The sequence below is a fragment of the Plecotus auritus genome, assembly GCF_963455305.1.
Source record: "Plecotus auritus genome assembly, chromosome: 2".
NCBI classification, from domain to species: domain Eukaryota; kingdom Metazoa; phylum Chordata; class Mammalia; order Chiroptera; family Vespertilionidae; genus Plecotus; species Plecotus auritus.
Genome location: NC_137771.1, coordinates 53,431,372 through 53,453,889, shown reverse-complemented (window position 1 = coordinate 53,453,889; position 22,518 = coordinate 53,431,372). Strand labels below are relative to the sequence as shown.

Genomic DNA, 22,518 nt, shown 5'->3' with positions numbered 1-22,518 from the left:
TTATGCTTAACTAACTTGCTGGGCTGCTTGAAAATAATGCACTGTGAAAGATAAGAAAAGTGGATATAGTACACTTCGATTTTCATAAAAGATTTTGGCAGTTTCATGCGAGAGATTAATGGCTAAGGTAGAGAATTGTAGAGTAAACAGTAAGGAGTTTCATACACAGGAAACCAGCTCAGGAATAAAACAGTCTTTGAGGAGGAAAATATCTCAAGTGGAAAAAAATTAAATGTAAAAACCCTTAAAATTTCAGGGGCACTACATTTTATATTCTAATTCAAAAAATGAATTAAATTTCCATTCTTACTCTTTTCTTCTATAAGTTACTACTACCATACATTTATTATATTTAATGATGTTACCCAAATATGTATTTTGTTAACTACAAATGATACTAACAGTAATGACTAGTGTGTTCAGCAAGGAAGTGCAGATAATTTTAAGGACAGTGAACGATAAATTTTTCTTTGGTTAAGAAGTGAAAGACTTACTGTTGCAAAGTAAGAACTCTGAGCTAATTGACATAAACATTGATAATATTTAACAATGAACATGTTGTAGCTCATCAAAAATTTAATAATCTAAAAATATCATATTGTTCCAATCAAATTAAAACCAAATGAGTAAGCTTTGCCCATATTTAAACAATATGTTTATTCATTTATCAAGTAAGTTTTCTTTATGACTCTTTCTCACTATTTAAACTAGCTCCTAAGGTTTGCTCACATGTTCTGAGAAAATACCACACTATGTGAGTGGCTTCTATTTGTTTTTCTGAGACAAATGGAGGTTTGTTTTACTTTCAGTACATCAAAGCTAGATTTTTGCATCACTAAACTATTTTCATGGTACAATGAAGGAGTAGGTACAAGTAACCTCTGTAGATACTGAGCACAGCCTTTTGTTCCACATGCTATATTCCATTTTTTGAATCATGGAGGAAATCCAGAGATTTCTGTGTGTTCTTACCTTAAGGATAACCAAGAGCAAAGGTTTAAAGTACAATGGGAATAAGGTGAATGTCAATGCTGGCTCTGTGCTAGTCCCACCCCATTCTTATTCCCAACAGTTTGTTGTTTCTTTTTTGCACCATTCTCACACTACTTTATGTAGAGTTCTCATAGTATTAAAAATATCTTTTAGGCATGAACTATGTGACAGAAATGCACTTGTTGTAGGACATCACAATGAACCAGTCAACAACTAGGGTCCTTTACGGTTTAGCATAGTTGATAAATGATTTAAAAAATGATTTCAGCCCTAGCTGGTTTTGCTCAGTGGATAGAGCATCAGCCTATGGACTGAAGGGTCCTGGGTTCTAGTTAGGGACATGTGTCTGGGTGGTGGGCTGGATATCCAGTGGGTGGGGGGGGGGGCGTGCAGGAGGCAGCCAATTGGTGATTCTCTCTCATCATTGATGTTTCCATCTCTCTCTCCCTCTCCTTTCCTCTCTGAAATCAATAAAAATATATTTTAAATAAATAAATAAATAAATAAATAAATAAATAAATAAATAAACTATTTCATAGCGAGGGGCAATCAAATAAGATAGTTAATGTGCTGGGGCAATGCAGACTTTAGGAGAGGTCAATTAAACCTGCCTTGGGGCATGGAATAGAGATGTCAGGAAGAGTCTCCCAAAGCAATGGTATCTAAGGTTAAGTGCTTAGGTCTTATCACATGGGACATTTCAGTTAATCCTCAAAATAGTCCTTTCAAGGACATATACTTTCCTCATTTTAAAGAATCAAGTGTGAAAACTTAGAAAAATTAAATAGTCCCCAAATTTCTAAGGTTAGTAGGAGTCAGGAAGAATTGTGATTCAACCCCATGTTGTTTGAATGCAGGGTACAATTATCCTTGGAGAAACCATATCAACCTTTCACCAGATTCCAATTCACCTGTTTTTAGAGAAAATTTCAGTGATACTTTTCTTCTTGACTCTTCAGGTTGACTTTTTAAAGTGGCTCAAGGAGGTAATGATCAATATCACAGAACTGTAACCTTGAGAATTCAGTCATGGGGATAGGACAATAGCAGCGATCCAATAAACAGAGGTCCAGCCAGAAATTCATGGCTAGAATTTCAGCTTTTCACAAATCACAGTGGAATTTTACATCCCTTGGAGGCACTTCTTTTCCTCAGCCAGCCAGGTACTGAGATATGACAGGTCCAGCTGTCCACTAAAGACTACTGCTGGATGGATCCTCCAGCAAGAGATGCATTGATATTTGTGGAGGCTCTGGAATTTTCTGTAGGCAATAACTCAGATGTAATGAATATAAATTAAATGTTGGTTACATATTCAAAATTTCCATCCTTGTAATTACAAATATTCATTTTCACTTCCTGTCAATTTTTGCATCAAATGTCTTCTCTCACATACGTACACACACACACACACACACACACACACACACTCACATATACACAAACACAGCTCTTGAAATTCACACAGATATCTTGAGGCAGCAAAGATTTAACAATAACAAAAGAGTTGATCTTCTAGAAAGATAAGTGTATTTTAGATTTCTCAGAAAGAGAAGAAACTCAAGAGACTACCAAGGTATATGTTTAAAAATAAATATTTAAAATCCATGGGTATTAGTTTAAAATTTTCAAGTATGTTTAAATACTAAGAAATACAAATGAATAATCAAACTCATGGAATTCAGCAAAATTCAGATATTATTATTATTGTTAGTTTTAAGAGATAAGGTAAATGATTTTAATTTACTGATATATGGACAATTATAATATAGCCTGTCTCAACCAAGTTTTGTTTCGTTTTCAACAGATTTTTAGTAACTTTAAGCATAATCTGAAAACACCAAAGAAAGTGAAAGACTTTTTGAAATTATACTTAAGAAGTACCTTTTCTTTGTAAATAATGTCTCTGGGGTACTAAAATTATTCTGTAAACTAACATTGCAGTAATTCTTACACAAATTCAGTCTTCTGTTTTCCTTACCAGTAGGCAGACAGAATCTGAAATTGAAAAAAGAGATAAATTGGAGACAAATATGCTTATAGCTTTAAATAAAGAGTTTAATAGCTGAACAGTAGAAAAAGACATGAAATATAGCATTCTAGGTATCAAAAAGTTTTAAACTGTGGTATAAATACCCAACAGGTATTTAATGATTTTCTAAGGCCTGTGTAGGAACTGACAGTTTTTAAAATTTTATTGTTCTTAATTTTTTTATATATTTTCCCCTAAAAGTGACCTGCCTGAGAGTAGGTCTGTGGTTGCATTTCTTCCAATTCATACCTCCTGCTTTTAAATCATCTTTCACAAAATCTTTGGAACATGCAGAATCATATCATGGAGCATGGCCCAAAGTATAAAACTTTCACACAATAAAACAAGGAGTTTATTTAAAATATTGGTGTTGATGTTGAGACAATGAATAGATAATTTCCAAGTTTCTTTTTAACATATTGGCAGGAAGTTATAACAGGGTTATAAACTGACAGAGCCTTAGGAATGATTTTGGTGACAGTACTTACATCTCTCTGATGGAGTAAAAGATTTGAGTGGCATCTCTATAACAGGACTTATTCCATTTCTATAGTCTAATTTATGAAAAATGGATTTATCAGAATTAATTCTGGACCCAGTTTCATGTAAGCATCTATATATATGAAAGCCTAAGCGATAGAACGACCAAACTACCAGACAACTTGTTGACCGGTCGCTATGACACACACTGACCACCAGGGAGCAGATGCTCAATGCAGGAGCTGCTCCCTGGTGGTCAGTGCACTCCCACAGTGGGAGTGCCACTCAGCTGAGCTACCCATCCCGGAGACGCACCAGCCCGGTGGCAGCCATGCACTCCCTCAGTAGTCCTACAGGTCCAATCTCCAGAGAATGGGCCAAGTACCAACAAACCAGCGCCACTGGCATGATTCTGACAGTGCCTCTGGCCTTCTGAAAGTCAGCCTTGGACACCACGGCTGCTTCCCTTCCCTAGACAATCTGCAAGGAAGAAATTATATAAAAGTGGCCACCAGGTGGCTCCTGACAACCAGCACAAACGTAAGTGGGATGGAGGGATGGATCCAGATCTAGGGCCAGCAAGGGCATCCCATCACCCACCCAGAGGGCCAATTGTGTCCCCCCACCCCCTTGAGATGGGCGCCAGACACAGGGCTCACAGCTGGTGAGAGCCGCTGTGGTGGTGCGAGCCTCTCTGGATCAGGACTGACTGGGCATGTGCAGTGGGGCTGGGATGAGTGGAAGTGGCAGGCAGGAGCAGCAAGCGGTGTTGGACTGCTGGTTTTGGCCCAATCCCCACAGGCCATGCTGAGGGACTCCACCTGTGCACGAATTCATGCACCAGGCCTCTAGTATAGTATGTTTACTCAAACAAGAAAGTTTGTCCATGTGTCCAGATAATACTACCTCATTAAGACATCCAACATTAACTACACAAAGTAAAAAACAAAGTTTAATAAGTATTTATCAATATGCTTAATATAATTTAATCAATTGTATGCTATTAATAATTGTAAAAATAACTTCATCCAGAATACTTTTTACATTTAAATTCTTACAGTCATAATAATTTTTATAGCCAATTTATGTATTTAATCTTATTGTAAAGAAGATAAGGTATCAATAAAAGAGCTAAAAAATTAAAATTAAAATTTGATTGAGATCAAACTATATGGTAGAAGTAGAATGAAAATATGAGGTCTAGGAGAAAAAGAAACAATATAGCATTTATTTTAACTAGAGCTTGTTCATCTTTTTGTAGGTGGATGATAGCAAATATCAAATCACTATGTTATTAGTTTTTCTTGGATACATGAAAGAATTAGCAGCTTTATTTTTAAATAGCCATAATAACAATAATCAGAAATTATAAATTTTTGCAAAGAACTAATCTTATGATAAAATTTTTAGGTAGTTGAAAAATGTAAAATAGTTTTCATAGTGTAGAAAATCATTTTATTGACCCTGACAACAAAGAGAAAACAAATTGGTACCATTTACTTCATCTCACTGAACTTTGGAAGATCACAATGACCATGAAATCTCTAAGTGGGGATTCATAACCACATCCTACAGTTCTGAGGAAAGTTAACTCATAAAACCTTATCATAATTATAAAACATTTACACTTATATTTTGCTTTATAAGTTGGTAAATTTATCTCCCAGGCACATACTCAGCTGAATTTATACTAAACTAGAGGCCCAATGCACGAAATTTGTGCAAGGGGTTTGGCCCCCGCTGCTGCTGCTACCACAGCAGCTGCCTTGGCCCCCGCTGCCACGGCTTCCTCTGGAAGGTCATTCAGAAGGATGTTTGGCCGAAACCGGTTTGGCTCAGTGGATAGAGCGTCGGCCTGCAGACTGAAGGGTCCCGGGTTCGATTCCGGTCAAGGGCATGTACCTTGGTTGCAGGCACATCCCCAGTGGGAGGTGTGCAGGAGGCAGCTGATCGATGTTTCTCTCTCATCGATGTTTCTAGCTCTCTATCCCTCTCCCTTCCTCTCTGTAAAATGTCAATAAAATATATTAAAAAAAAAAAAAGGATATTTGGAAGGACGTCTGGTTTAATTAGCATATTATGCTTTAATTATTATAGATAGGAGTTACATAAAACAGGTAATACTATATCCATGTTGCAAGTAAGTAACTAAGCTTTAATAGAGATTGAGTTACTTGACCCCTAACTTTCTAGTAAACCAGGGAGTTGGTTTCTAAACTTAAGTTTTGAGTCTCAATATATATGCTTTTTACTAAGTGAGAAATAATTTTTATTTTTTTAAATTATAGCTGATATACAATACTAGATTGGTTTCAGAAGTACAACATAGTGATAAGACATTTATATAAATTCCAAAGTTCTTCTTTTAAGATAGGGAAGTACCAAAGGAAGAAAAGCTTTTCTGGAAGTAATGACTCATTTATCTGCAAAATCATTTCTTGTGAACCAGCCCTGTACTATGACAATGTAGATAAAAAAAGCTTCTGCAAATGCCTCATTTTCCTTCCTCCATTTATATTTTATAGCACAGGCTTTTTGTTGTTATTGATGATGATGGTAGTTTGTTTTATCTTGTTTTTAAACAAAGTTAACCATAGGAAGGTAGGTTAATAAAAGTTACCTTTATTTACATGCTTACCACGTACTGGGCACCATCCTAGACATGTTAAACAAACTATTTTATTCTCATAATAATGATTTTAGGTAAATAATTTTACTAATCCCATGATAAAGGTAAGAAAACTAAGGTGAGTAAAGTTTACTCTCGGTTCCAAGGATAGTGCACAAGAAAGCTGACATTTGAACTCCAATCCTATATAATAAAAGTTTAATATGCTAAGTGTCTGGTCGTCTGGTCATTCGTTAAACCAATCAAAGCGTAATATGCTAATGATATGCTAAGGCTGCTCAACCGCTCACTATGACATGCACTGACCACCAGGGGGCAGACAGTTGACCAGTCCACCAGTAGCTATGACATGCTCCGACCGGTGGGTTAGCTTGCTGCTGGGGTCTGGCCAATCAGAACTGAGCGAGTCAGGCCAGACATACCCTGGAGCCCTCTTGCAGTCCCTCCCAGGCTGGCCAACCTCCCGTGTCCCTCCCCGGCCCCAGTTGTGCACCGGTGAGGTCCCTCAGCCTGGCCTGCACCCTCTCACAATCCGGGACCCCTTGGAGGATGTTGGAGAGCTGGTTTTGGCCAGATCCCGTGGGCATAAAAGGCTAATATGCAAATGGACTGAACGATGATGGAACAACTGGTCACTATAATGTGCACTGACCACCAGAGGGCAGACACTTAATGCAGGAGATGCCCCCTGGTGGTCAGTGTGCTCCCACAGGGGGAACGCTGCTCAGCTAGAAGCTGGCCACACAGCTGGCGAGCGCAGCAGCGGTGGCCGGAGCCTCTCCCGCCTCCGCGGCAGCGCTAAGGATGTATGACTACCAGTTTAGGCCTGCTCCCCCAGGGAGTTGGACATCCCCAGGGGCTCCCGGACTGCTAGAGGATGCAGGCCAGACTGAGGGACCCCACAGAGTGCATGAATTTTGTGCACCAGGCCTCTAGTATTAAATAGAATTAATCGCTACATTATGTGCTGTCTCTAAGAATTGTCCATGTGATGTAGCTAAGAGTTAAAATTCAAGACTATTTTTAACATTTAACTTCTTTTGCAAAAATATAATCAGTTTAAATCTGTTTTCAGGGAGCACATGGAAAACCAAACTGCATTTTGTTTTTTCTCTCTGAGGTACATTGCCTAATACATTTGAAGGCATAGATCATATTGAAATATGGTTTAGTCAATTTTATGAGAAGAGGACAGATACATGTGGATTAATGGTTACTTTAGTTAATTATTGCAAGTCTGGCTTCAATTAGTTGTACTATTCAGCCATTTTTATTCATAAAATAAATTTTGTGTTCAGAATATATTTTAGTAAAAAAAAATGAAAGAAAAATCTAGCAGTGACCAACAGAAAGTTTAAAGATCAACATAAATAGAGAGAATGATTCTTAAAATTCTTTTCATTTTTTAAATGTCTATATTCACCGATGCTGTAAAGAAGTATATGCCTTTCTGTATATCTATTTTTTTATGTTTCTTATTTTATCAGCTGTATTTATATGCAAATAGAATATTTTCTAAATTACTTAGTCACCAAGATGGTTGATGTGAGGCAGTAGAGTTGCTGATACTGTTTGAGTATAGAACTCCATGTTGTTTTTCTCTTGTTCTGAGAAAGAGGTGTCTGTACTGGCTTCCCCCAAAGGGAGGACAGAAGAGCAAAGTGTGCCTGGAGCTTAGCGCTTAGCGACACTTCTCCGGGCTGATTTGATTCTCCCTCTCAGATGCGGTTACTTTAAATGTCTCCTGCATGCATTTTGAATGTAGTGCTCACTCCCTTTATAGCTCCTGAGGTGAAAGTCCAACTTCCCCAGGAAGCATCTGCCAGGGAGCAGCGCTGCAGACAGAATTCTCCCCACAGCGGTTCAGAGCACCTGCTAGTTAACAGAAATCTTGAAGCCCTTCCAGATCCAAGTATCTCACATTCAAGTCCTCATGGGAGAAAGCAAGCTGGTTTAGTTGGATTCAAAAACAAAAAGTAGAAATGACAGAAACATTTTCCAATTCGATTCATGCTTAAAGTCATTTGAACAAAGCTAGTGCTAAACTAACTTCCTCAATATGTAACACCTTGTCCTTTTTACAATCTCTGCCTCATTCATCAAGCCTGCATTCATGTGTGCACCACTCTTAATGTGAATAAAAGACCTACCTACCTCTCAAAAGGCTCTGTGAATGTTAAATGCCATCATGTATTTTCCATCCTCTTAGTCCATCCATAATCATCATTCAGCTAATGAAATTTATTATTATTATCAAGACAAGATGATGATGATTAGACTTCAGTAGTAGGCCGAAAATGAAGTTATTTTACCAACCAGACTTTCCTATTTTATTTAATTATAAAGTACAGGCTCTCTTTACCCATACTTATTTTACTTCATAAATGCTAATTTACATGTTGAATGATTTACAAATAATGTATTGAAGTATTCTAAATGTAAAAATTTCTTGGTGTTGCCCGTTCTAAACATATATTTTACTTAAATGGAGGCTTAACTTACATGTGCTAGTAGAAAGAGTAAGATAAATAAAATTGTAGTATTATAGAAAAACATGGTTTTATTACAAGTTGAAATAAGTGAATTTAATGTTTGAAATTTAGTGATTAACCCAAAACCAACTTTTAATGATTTTCTAGGCATTGAAAATGTTGAGTAATATTATTTTTAATAAAGACTTAAATAATTTAAAGTGCACAGTAAAGTAAGACTAAAAGACATGAATTTACACTATCACTTGATTGCATTAAAGTTCCCATCTTTTAGGAATTAGGTTTAGATTTCAAAAAAAAAAAGCAAGAAGTTTTATTATTTTTACTTGAAAAGTTTTTATTATTTTATTTTGATTTATAGTATTAAAATATTTAAGTTGTTTGAGATTTTTTTCTCATAATTAGAAACCAGCTGATAACTTTCAATCTCTTATCCAATATATTTTTAATATATCTTTATTACTATAAAGAAGTGTTAGAAGAAAATATAAAAGAAATAGATTTCATTCTCTAAAAAATTAGAAATGTGTTAGTTTTTTTCATACTATATGAAGTAAAATATGTCCAACATGTCATAATTTCCATTCTAAAAATAACTGTACATGTATCATTGTTATTAGGTAATTTATGCCTGAAGGTTTAATTCAATTTTGCCATAATGAAGTTATTTCTATGCATTACAAATTTCAATAAGAAAGTCATTTCAGTAAGTTATTTAACTTCTCTGCATCTTAGTTTCCTCTCTGTAAAATGGGCATTATGATAGTACTTTACAGTACCTATCCCAAAAAGTTGTTGTAAAGATTGAGTGAGAAATATATGTAATGCCCTTACAAGAGCATTTGGCACACAATAATGTTAATATATTATTATCTACATAATAGTATTTAGCTGTTACCTGCACAAGTACATTTTACATAGGTATTTCTTTAAAATGCAATTCTTATTATTTAGAAGGCATGAGTACAAAAAAGTAACTGAAGCTCATTGGACAAATTGTTGATTGTATGGGTTTTGCTTGACAAAGTCTTATACCTCCTACACCTGCCAATAAATAGGGAAGATAATAATAATTGTTTCTGCCACAAATAAGATTTTATCATAATAGTAAAAGCGAACTTAAAGTATTAAGTCAACCATAATGTTATATATAATGATATTATTATCTGGAAAATCTTAAATATATAATCATAAAACTATTTATGTATATATGTATACACATGTCTATCTATATTCATATACATCTATCCCTATCTCTATCTCTATCTCTATATCTATGTTTATGTCTACCTGTGATGTTATCAAGTGAATAACTGGCATGAAAGACATTAAGAAAGAGTGCCTTAAAAATAAAGATAAATAAGGGAGGGGATAGAATTTGTTCCGTTTCATTTAATCTATGCTTTACTTCCTTTCATTGTGGCCTGGACGCCAGGATATCAATGCTCTCTTTGTACACAAGAATTAGCATGGAGGTCGTATGGGTTATAAATTTAATTATTTTATTTTCTCTGTATTCTTTTAAAAGTTCTCCTGTCAAATTTAGAACTTTGTGATACCATGAAAAGACAGCCATGAAGGTAGCTAGCCAGTTTCTTCATAGCAATATTATTTTCACATGGCATAGTTTTGAATCCAAGGTAAATTAATAAAAGAAATTTCTTCTTTTATTAGTTAGTACCTTTGATGGGAACTTTCATTAATCACTGTGTCTGGAGAAAAGCTGGTCTCTTTCCATAAACTTGAATAAATCCTGGTGTGTAGAGTACTGGTAATGGTGCTAAGGATTATGTTTTTGGAAAGTGTTATAGGGCATTAGAGGTATGAAAGTGAAACAAATCATTTCTCAGCAGCCATAGGCTTTTTCCCTAATAGAGCTTTAAAAAATGATAAATAACCTAAGTATGCTAATTTCTACTAAACTCTCTGAGGTCCAACTTTATATTTAATTACCACAGGAGATAATATCACAGACAGAGTCAATTAGAATATCCCAACATCAGTTCGATCAACTAGCAGCATTCCAAACAGGACTTATTGCTCCCAAAATAGGGACCTGCTAATATTTGGTAATGTCATTTATAAAGGAGCTCCTTAAGAGAGCTCAGAAGTAAAATGCAATTCTGATTAGAAGAGCGTTAGCTTTGGGTTAATTTTATCAACCCAAAGTTAGGTTGATATAATTAACAATCATGAAACAAAATAAATATTCCAGCTATTTTCTTTCTTTATATATTTTTTTTAAAATTATGAAACTACATTAAATTTTATTTTTTTCATCACCATTTATTCTCCTTATACCTTCTTCCACCCTCACCCCCTCATAATCACTACACTGTTGTCCTGGTCAATGGGTTCTTTCTCTTTTTTTTCTCATCCCTTTACCCATCTTACCCACATAGCTGTCACATTTCCAACAACCAGATGTTTGGAACTATGTATACAAAACATCCAGATGATTGACTGAAAATGGAAGTATTTGTCATGGTGCTAACACAGCTTCTGCTGAGGAGTGTATTTTTGAACTGCTTTACTCATCTCCCTATAAAGTAGATAATGGAGAAGATTAAAAAAAAAAGAAATAAAGAAAACACTTTCAAGAAAATTCATGCCATACTCAGTTAAAGGATGTATTCATTATTAAACATTTTTATTATTATTTTATTGTCTATACTTTACAGGCATCCTAAGCTCACTGGTTTTTAAAATGTTCCATTTAGAAATCTGGAGAGGATAAAAAGATCTGAGTTTGTTGCCCTAGAAGTATGGCTTAATCCTACTCTCATTAACTACATGACTGTCTTTGCTTCACCAACCTCTCCCTCACACAGGAATTATTTCATCCTAAACAGGTAGAACCTCTCACCCTTGCCGATGTCCGACTCTAAGAGTACACAGTATAGTCTATCACCACAGTTAAGAGTTCAAGCTGACTCTGTTCATGATACCTTCCTTTCTTCCCTCCAGAATTCTTTCTTAATACAGCACACATGTCAGGCAGAATCCTTTGTATTGTAAAGGGGAAAAAATAGGGTGAATGTGGAGGTAGAGATGTAGAAGATATAGGTATTATTCTCAAGGAATCAGATTTATTTGTTTGGCCTATTTCATATATCTATACTAATAATCTATACTAATAAAAGTGTGATATGCTAATTAGACGAGGAGACCTTCCGGGAGACCTTCTGGATGTCCTTCCGGACAAAGCCATGGTGGCGGGGCTGAGGCAGAGGTGGTTAAGGGTGATCAGGCCAGGAGGGGAGGGTTGTTGGGGGTTATCAGGCCAGCGGGGTGGGGGGAAATAGGCTGGCCAGGGGGGGGGCAGTTGGGGGTGAGCAGGCTGGAGAGAGAGGGGGCAGTTGGAGGCGAGCAGGCCAGCAGGCAGACTGGTTAGGGGCGATCAGACAGGCAGGCAGGTGAGCAGTTAGGAGCCAGTGGTCCTGGATTGCAAGAAGGATGTCCGACTAAACCGGCAGTCGGACATCCCCTGAGGGGTCCCAGATTGGAGAGGGTGCAGGCCACTCTGAGGGACAACCCCCCCCACCCCCGTGCATGAATTTTGTGCACCGGGCCACTAGTTTTATATAATCATCTTATAGTTGACATTAAAATATATAAATTTTATATAAGTATCTTATGATTTTTATAAAATAGAAAGACTTGCTATTTCTAATTTATAAAATCCATATATGGTCATTTGAGTTATTTAAGTTCTAACTCAGTAGTATAATTTGATAATAATTATACAGCAATCTGAGGAAATAATACAAAAAAATGTGGGTTTTTTGTTGTTGTTTTCTTTTTTTCTGAGTCTCGTTTGAGGGTTTTTCTAATGTATGTCTTCAAAAGCTTTGAGTTGGGACCAATAGCAATTATGAAATATAGTTACCTAAGCCCAGAGGACATAAAGGGCTCATTTTTTTCATTTTCACAGAAGAACATACCTTCTATTCTTCCTGATGGCCCCTGACATGCCAGAACAGAGGAACAGTGCTTATGCTAAGACTAGAAGTTACAACCCAGATCAGGTCTATGAAAGCACTCGTGTTTAAAGGCTAGTTAATCTCCATGGTTCTCTAATACCCCCCACATAAAGGAAAAGCTGCTTCTGCCTCTAGAGAGAGGGAAATTCAGAGCAGAGTGTTCAAAATCAGACTTTCATGGTCAAATATCCATTAATAATTAATGTTCTGCTTCCTTTAGAATAGGACAGGTTAAGTAGTTGGTCATATTCAGTAAATAAGAAATTACTTGCAGTAATATCTGCAACATTCTAATCATCTTCCCATTTCTGAAACCTATTTTAAAAGTCTTTGATCTGCATGCATTATGGTGGAAAGGACATTGGATGTAGAAATATTAGACTCAATTACATATTCAACTTTGCCACTCACTACTGGTATGGCTAGAGCAAGTCATATAACCCAAGCATTCCAGTTATTTTCTGGTGATGAATTAGACATAGCAATCCATACACTGCAGGGTTGTTATGAGCACCAGATAATGTGTGAAGGCCATGAATGGAGAGGTCACACAATAAACTTCACAAATCCAGATAGTAAATACAAATATTGGAATTATCACAACCCTAGTAGTGGTATTTTAGTATTGTACGCAAAAGTACAAATGTGATCTTGTGAAATGGGAAATATGTATCCTCTATCTTCTTTCTGCATATTTAAAAGAATGGAAATACATTATAATTGTTTAATTATATCATTAAAGTGGGTTTTATTTTCTTCATTACATACATAAAGAAAAGCTTTTCAATGAACAGTGACCTTTATGACTTCCACTAGTTTGGATTCTGTAGATGGTGAAGCTGACTGCAAATGAGATTCTGCAATGTACCCTGTTCCTTTTTTTTTTTTTTTCACCCACTGATTAGTTTCATGCAGTTGGCAGCAACCTACCCCTGCTGCATTCAGCTTGCAATTTTGTAGCAATCTCAAACACTGTGTTCATTCCCCCAAGGTGTTCTGTGGAAATGCTGTCAAACTATTTCGATGTTTGTGTATTTTCATTCTGTAGCTGTGCTTTGTACTTGTTTAAGAGAACCAGTCTTTAATTTGTATCAGAATGTTTTCAAGATGAAACAGAATTCCAGGCCTCAGCAAAATCACTGATATATGACCAGAACCTTCTGTTCTAAGTCTTGATGTGCCTGACTTCTATTACATTCAAAGCTATATAGTTGAATCTTGTTACAGAATACAACTTTGAGTAAATGGCTTCAAATTTGGCCTCAAAATCTACTGTCATCATGCTTACTAACATCATCATCTGGTTCCAGTTTACCATTCCAGTTGCATCTCTCATCCTTCCTTTATAGATTATGCTTATTTGTACATCCTGGGAATGCCTGTTTCTCTCACCTTTCCCTGGTGTTGCCCATGTATAGCACCTCTGTCTAAAAGGCTACTTCCACTTCTCACTGCTTTAGCTCGATCATTTCCTCTCCTCTCCCCTCCCCTCCCCTCCCCTCCCCTCCCCTCCCCTCCCCTCCCCTCCCCCCCCTCCCCTCCCCTCCCCTCCCCTCCCCTCCCCTCCCCTCCCCTCCTCTCCTCTCCTCTCCTCTCCTCTCCTCTCCTCTCCTCTCCTCTCCTCTCCTCTCCCAGAAAGCCATTTTCTATACCCCAACACCCTTACTGAGTCAAGTAACCCTCTTTTGTCTCTCATGGACCCTAGCTTGAATTAATAACATTATTTTTTATTAATGTACAGTATTAACTACATTGCTTGGTTGTCTTCCTTTCTAGACTAAACATTTAGAAGAGCAAGGACAATATCTTTTTTAATCCATAAGTAGTAGATGCTTCATAAATATTTATTGAATAAATGAATTTGCTACATTTAATGACAACAGCGATACTATCAAGTGGAATGCAGTTTATAGTTTTAGTGTACAAACTTACCACTCTGAAAATGCAGGAGATTTTAAAAGTAAACATGTATATGGTACTATTGTATACTTTGCTTTCTGCATCTGGTACATGATATTCAGAATTGGATTGCGTTGAAAGAGGCTGACTCGTACTCATACACCTTTCCTACTTCTTATCATTTCAAAGAACAGAATGTGTTTTAATGTAGAAAATTGTTATATGAACTAATTTAGCCTTATTAAATTTACTTGTCAGACAGAAAGAATGAAAACTGATTTTGACTGGCTGTCAATGAAAACACACACACACACACACGCTCACACAAAACAAAACTGTATGCAGGTATTGTTTTAGATTTGTATTGGGAATGAAGACCTATCAGTGTGTTCATGTTTCCTGTGTTTATGTCTGATGTTAGGATTTGATGAAGTGCTATGATTCAGCATATAAAAATACAGTCAGAACAAAGATAATGTCTCTCATTTTCATTTGATTAATAGTGTTCTGTCTCTGGTAATTTGTAGGTGTTATTTGGAAGATGGAGCTTCAAAGGGTGCCTGGCTGAACCGGTCAAGTATTATTTTTGCGGGAGGTGATAAGTGGTCTGTGGATCCTCGAGTTTCAATTTCAACATTGAATAAAAGGGACTACAGCCTCCAGATACAAAATGTGGATGTGACAGATGATGGCCCATACACGTGTTCTGTTCAGACTCAACATACGCCGAGAACAATGCAGGTGCATCTAACTGTGCAAGGTATGCATTTCCATAACTGCTTTACTGGGAGGGACCATGCTTAGAAATGTTCAATCTTTACTTTTATAAAATATATTTTTATTGATTTCAGAGAGGAAGGAAGAGGGAGAGAGAGATAGAAACATCCATGATAAGAGAGAATCATGGATAGGCTGCCTCCTGCAAGTCACCTACTGGGGATCAAGCTTACAACCCCGGCATGTGCCCTTGACTGGAATCGAACCTGGGACCTTTCAGTTCGCAGACTGATGCTCTATCCACTGAGCCAAACCGGCTAGGGCAGAAATGTTCAATCTTTAGATAACAAAATGATTCAGAAGTAACTGACAATGTTGAAAGACATATGGTCATTATCTTCAGGGATTTATGTTCCTAGATTCCATTAAGTGTAATGGGTATTATAGTCATATGAATCCCCACATACCAAGATAAAATAAATTCACATCACATTGTGATGTTTTGTGTATGATTCACTTCCTATCTTCCTTTGAGTTACCCCCTCAATAAATCTTTGAGAACCCATGATTGATACATTAAAATAAATATCTGATAACCCATGAGGGATACATTAAAATATTAGAACTTTTTTAAAATATGGAGAATAACTCTTTAAAAGTAATACCCCAGGTTTCCAGCGCTCTGTCTCAATCCAACTTCTGTTCACTTTGATTAAAGTTACAATGAAAAGAAGCAGCCTTCTAGAAATACTTAATTTAAATATAGAGTAATTGAAAAAATATGGTACACAATGCTTTCTACTTTGACGTACTTTCAGTAGATCATAAATCATGCTAGCTAACTTGCAATCTCCAAATATAAACAGAATCATCAAATTACGTTATTTTTCTTGCACACTACAATGTAAGAGCATATTTATTCTGAATGCAAATGTTTCTCAAAAAATGAAATAATAATGAAAATAGAATGGAAAATGTATATTTTGCCCTTTAGATTATTTCCTCGTGTGTTTTAGATTAATCATGGTTTGGTTGCATAGAAATATTATGTTGTGGAACTCAAAATGACATTGCAGCATTTCTAAGTAAAATTAATAACAAATTATATGATAATGTGGTGCCAGTGAATACACGTTTTATTTCCTAACAGGAATGCTGAGTAAGCAAGTTATTTGTACTACCTCTGAGTTAACCCCTCCAATAATTAACACTAAGTGTTAATTTATGTAAATGGATTACATCGGGAAAAGATTGTTCATCTATTTCCTTATATAAATATAAACCTGAATTCAAATACAGCTTCAATTGTTAGTAAATATTTTAATGTTGTGATAAAAATTAAACTTATTAATTAAGCTATTAACTTTAAGGAAGAAAGTATAATGGAGAATTAAATCAGTGAATTTTCTCAATGGCTTTTCTTATTATGATCATTGCTCATTGTAAGAAGCCCCTTATTTAAAAGCATAGGAGAAAATAGTACTTTTCACTAAAGTCCACCTTTATTCAGAGATTATCCAGAGATTCCAGAGGGCAGGAGTTTGTCCAACTTCAAAAACTGACATGAGGTTATAAGTCAGAAACACATTTCTTCTATATCTAGGCCTAATCTGATTCTCTTGTGTAGTTCAGTGCCCTTGGGCTTGAGTTTCTAGCTACAAAAGATTCTTATTACATAAGAAAAAGTAAACTTGGACAATAATATGTGTGAATGACTTGAGATACAGACTTTTTGCTTATTGTAGACTTAAATGATGTATTTTAGATAGTGAATATATCCTTCTTTCATTTTTTCTCATTCTTTCTTGTCCCATATTAGGTGAAGATTTTTAAAACAGACTGTGGATATATAAGCCCTGCCTAGACACTTGTTTGATTTCCATAAGATTGATTTATAACCTTATGTTACATAGATTGTTTAATATTACACACATTTTTAAAGCTGTCGCACGCCTTACTCTGGCACTCTTTTTTGCTGGCCATTTGATGATGGTGGACTTTTAAGTATCACTTCAGGGAATGCGTATTAGGAACACACTTATTGAATGTTTTACCAGTATTATGTTTTGTTCCTCTAGAAGAAAAAATGGTTACTGTGTTGAAAGTATGTGCTTGGGACACATTAAAAGCTAATAATTTTACATATTTATGAACATAATTACTTATTAAAAGTTGATTGGCATGTGAGCAGTTTTCCAATTACATTAATAAAGTTCAGGGAATCCATTAATAGGCTTGTCAGTCAATTCAAGAACTAAGCAAATGTCATGAAAAGCCAACCTGCTTAAGCTACATTTCCTCTCAAAGAACGGAAATAAACTGGCGTGCTCGTCTCTTCAGTCTCTAAATTTGTTCTGTTGCCTGGTGCTCAGTGTATCTGGATAGTTTTGAAGTGTATGTTCTTTGCCACACAATTTGTTAAGCCTTTACTCACCAAGATAAAGAAATTTAGCAATTGAAAGAAGAGTAGTAATCACTGATGTCAAACAAACATTGACTGATTAAAAAATAAATAAAGCTCATCTTTAATTGTTGCAACTATGTACTCAGAGAAGCTACTTAAAATCATTTTAGAAAGGGGAAAATAAACAGGATATCATGCCAAGGCAGACATTGTGCATGGGAAATTTGTTGGTGCTATTAATTTATTAGAGCTATTAATATCAATGAATAGAGCAATGATGGTGAAAAAACACTGGGATATGGGTTGGAAAACCTGGATTCCAATTCTGAAATTTTTCTTCATGAAATGGGTAATTATCAAGCCTCTCTAAACTCTAATGTTCTCATTGGAAAGATGAGGCCTCAACAGATCTTAAGGTCCATGGCAGTCAAAACCAAAAAGACAGATGACCAAAAAATAAATAAGTGAAAAATCCAGTGTGATTATTAGCTTTTGGTTTGAAAGGTAAAAAAGAGATTTCAGTTAAAAAATTAAAAACATACATTCATAGCACTTGTAGAACACTTCCATTATGCACCATACAAACTAATTTTCAGACAGTATCATCTTGTATTTACTCTGCAAGTGTGCTTTATTTATCTCCATGTTTTTCTTCCACCAACTGAGCCGAACAATGCATGTACTCATGGAATTTGAAGAATGTGGTGAATTTGGATTTTGCTTAAAGGATTAGAAATTAGCTAACAGACTCAGTGAAAAAATTACTTATAAGTAATACTAGAAACCTGGTGCACGAATTTGTGCACCAGTGGGATCCCTTGGCCTGGCCTGTGGGATCGGGCTGAAACTGGCTCTCCAACATCCCCCAAGAGGTCCCGGGTTGTGAGAGGGCACAAGCCAGGCCGAGGGATCCCACTGGTGCACGATCGGGGCCAGGGAGGGACGAGGGAAGTTGGCCAGCCAGGGTGGGACTGTGGGAGGGCTCCAGGATGTATCTGACCCATCTTGCTCAGTCCTGATCAGCTGGACCCCAGCAGCAAGCTAACCTATTAGTCAGAGCATCTGCCCCCTGGTAGTCAGTGCACATCATAGCGCCTGGTCGACTGGTCGATTGTCTTCCCCCTAGTAGTCAGTGCACATTATAGCGAGCAGTTGAGCAGCCTTAGCATATCATTAGCATATTACTCTTTGATTGGTTGAACAGCCGACCAGACGACTGGACACTTAGCATATTAGGGTTTTGTTATATAAGATGATGCTAATAAATCAAGTTACCTAATTGTTCAGTGATAGATGGTGTGCTATGCTTCTCTTTATAAGGATGGGCTTGCAAGGTGTCAAGCTAATGATATTAGCAAATGGTATTTAATGGTCAACCCTTTTGAAGTTGGCCTAGAGAACCACCTTGCCCAAAGTCAACCTCTGCTTAGAGCAACCTGTATCTGATGACTAATTGAGCAAGAAGTATAAAGGCCCCTCTCTTTCAGCCTAAGGTAAGTGACCCTGATGGGCCATTTGGCTATAGGCAGCTGAAGCTGTTGAGCAGTATATACTGCAGTTTACCATCTTGCTCTATTCAATCCCACTTTCTTCCTTCTCCAGGGATTTATCACAAGGGTATTCCTTAATAAATATCCTGTACTGTCTACTCCATCTCATTTCATTGTTCACTTCCCAAAGATTCTAAACTATGACGATGTTAGATCCTTGCCTTAGGCTTACTCATTGTTTTGAGAAAGGCTTTGTAGAGTAGAAAGAAAACACATTCAAACATAATTTATTATTAACAGTCTGTTTTATATTGGAAGGGATTTAAAGCAGCTTATAAAGAAGTATTTAGTAAATCAAGATAAATAGGATAAATCTGAAGCAAATGATAAGGTTAGATCATAAAATTTGTAACATGATTTCTATATATGTTTGAAGCGTGGTTAAAAAAATAATTCTAAGATTTATAGTAGCTGACACAGCAAGAGAAACAGGATCAGTTATTCATTTCATGGTCCATAAGGTTAAAACTTATTTTCTTACTACCTTGATCCTCTTACTCAGAATGAAGAAGGATTTCTACTGAGTCATCTCAGAGTATCACTGCAAGCTATGAGGAACAACTCCACAGGAAGTGTATAGTTCTCACAGCACACTTTCATAAGATTGTCCCTTATAACATGTTTCAATATAGCCCAAAGTTCAGGGAAGTTAAAACATTATTTAAAAACTAGAGGCCCGGTATACAAAATTTGTGCATGGGGCAGGGGGTGTCCCTCAGCCCAGCCTGCACCCTCTCCAATCTGGGACCCCTCGAGGGATGTCAGACTGCCCGTTTAGGCCCGTTCCCACCAGGATCGGGCCTAAACGGGCAGTCGGACATCCCTCCCACAATCCAGGACTGCTGGCTCCCAACTGCTCGCCTGCCTGCCTTCCTGATTGCCCCTAACCACTTCTGCCTGCCAGCCTGATCACCCCCTAACCACTCCCCTGCCAGCCTGATTGATGCCTAACTGCTACCCTGCCAGCCTGTTTTCCCCTAACTGCACTCCCCTGCAGGCCTGGTCAACGCTAAATGCCCTCCCCTGCAGGCCTGGTACCCCCCAACTGCTCTCCCCTGCAGGCCTGTGTCCCCCCCAACTGCCCTTCCTGGCAGACCCAGTCACCCTCAACTTCCCTCCTCTGCCAGCCTGGTCACCCCTAAATGCCCTCCCCTGCAGGCTTGATCGCCCCCAACTGCCCTCCCTTGCAGGCCTGGTCCCTCGCAACTTCCCTCCCCTGCTGGCCTGATCACCCACAACTGCCCTCCCTTGCAGGCCTGGTCCCTTCCAACTGCCCTCCCCTGCTGGCCATCTTGTGTCCACATGGGGGCAGGATCTCTGACTACATGGGGGCAGCCATCTTGTGTGTTGGAGTGATGGTCAATCTGTATATTACTCTTTTATTAGATAGGATAGAAGCCTGGTGCATGGGTGGGGGCCGGCTGGTTTGCCCTGAAAAGTGTCCTGGATCAGGGTGGGGGTTCCCTTGGGGCATGGGGCGGCCTGGGCGAGGGGCCTGTGGTGGTTTGCAGGCCGACCACGCCCCCTGGCGACCCAAGCGGAGGCCCTGGTATCTGTGGTTTATTTATCTTTCATAATTGAAACTTTGTAGCCTGGAGCAGAGCCAAGACTTCTGCTCACTCCATGGCAGCAGCCATTTCTGTTGGGATTTATGTATCTTCTATAATTGAAACTTTGTAGCCTTAAGCGGAGGCCAAGGCAGGCCAGGGTGTGTGGAAAGCTTGGCTTCCTCCATTGCCGGGGGCAACCCTAGTCTCCTGCTCTCTCCAGCTTCGTGGCTGCTGCTATTTCTGTTGGGTTTTATTTATCTTCTATAATTAAAACTTTGTAGCCTGGAGTGGAGGCCTGGGCCTGCCAGGGTATGTGGAAAGCTTGGCTTCCTCCATTACCAGGGAAACCCAAGCCTCCCTCCTGCTCTCTGTGGCCGTAGCCATCTTGGTTGGGTTTATTTGCATATTTGCTCCTGATTGGCTTGTGGGCGTGGCTTGTGGGCGTGGCTTGTAGGTGTAGCAGAGGTACGGTCAATTTGCATATTACTCTTTTATTAGATAGGATTGAAGGATAAAATCAATAAGAGGCTAGTTCATCTATGAGTAAATTTTAGAATCTGTCCTTCCGAGTCAAACCTCAATAAATATTATTTCCCTCAGGGGATCTTTGAATAGGAATTTAGGTACAGATATTTCAAAATTATACTTACTAATGAATATCTGGGGAGTAGTTATTCCATATGACTACAGCATAGAGCCATATTCTGTAAAGTCCAGCACATCTTAATCTAATGTTAACATCCTTTTCATGAATCATAAAGCCTTGACAAGGTACATGCTGGAAGAGGAAGACACCGCACTTGTGTTCCAAGTTGAGCTTATGGACAATAACACAGCATCACAAGGTATAGACCTGCCTTCCTCAAAAGTCCTAAAGAAAGAAAGAGTTATAATGGTCAAAAAGCACATTAAAATGTCCAATATATTGGAAAAGTCAAGTTATTATTCTGCAACAGTAAATATTTCATACTTTCAACAAGCTAAAAAATGAACTAACAAAAAATTATCAGCACTAGGAAGTTTTACAGAGCCCAAAAATGTCAAAATGGTCATTGGCTGAATGCAGTTAATGCTCATGACTAGGCCCATCCATAACTACACATTTATTTTCTTGTAATTAGAAATTTTAAGATTTAATCTCTTAGCAACTCTTAAATGTACAGTACAGTATTATTAACTACTAGTAACCTGGTGCATGGATTTGTGCACAGTGAAAGGAAATTAATTAGAAGATGGCCGGTGGGGCGGGACTGGGCAAGAGGGGCTGGACACACCCTGAAGCCAACCTCCTGCAGTCCCTTGAAGGGCTTTTGAGGAGTGAGCGGGGTCCCTCTGGCAGGTGGGGTCCTACAGCCTGGTGGAATCATCCGGCCCCATGAGGAATCAGGCTCTCTCCTCTCTGGTTCCAGGGTGCGTCACCTGAGAACTGCCGCTGCTAAGTCCCTGCAGCTCGGCAGCTCCTGTGTTGAGCATCTGCCCCCTGGTGGTCAGTGCGTGTCATACCTACCAGCTGGTTGGACGGTCGGGTGGTCACTTAGCCATTTATATATATAGATAGTCATTGTTGGTTTGAAACCTTGGAAGTTCCCCTGGTGAGATCTTAAAATGGCCTTGGTATATGGAGGGAAAGGAGAGACCAAAAAGAGGCAGAGTGGCAGGTAGCTGGAATGTTAATGAGGGAGAGAACTTACACACAAGGCTTGTCTTGTGTGGTTGTAAGACAAGTAGATCTCCAGGCCCTTTTGCCAGAACATTAAAAGTTTGTATAGACGTTCAGTTAATGAGGATA

General features: G+C 37.9%; 1 protein-coding gene across 1 annotated transcript in view; it reads left to right on the top strand.

Moving 5' to 3' along the window:
- NEGR1 (neuronal growth regulator 1) overlaps positions 1 to 22,518 on the top strand; it is a 917,357-nt gene that overhangs the window by 336,574 nt on the left and 558,265 nt on the right. The window contains exon 2 of the mRNA XM_080656273.1: positions 15,036 to 15,268. Within this exon, the coding sequence (XP_080512399.1) occupies positions 15,036 to 15,268 (233 nt within the window). The remainder of the gene's footprint in view (positions 1 to 15,035; positions 15,269 to 22,518) is intronic.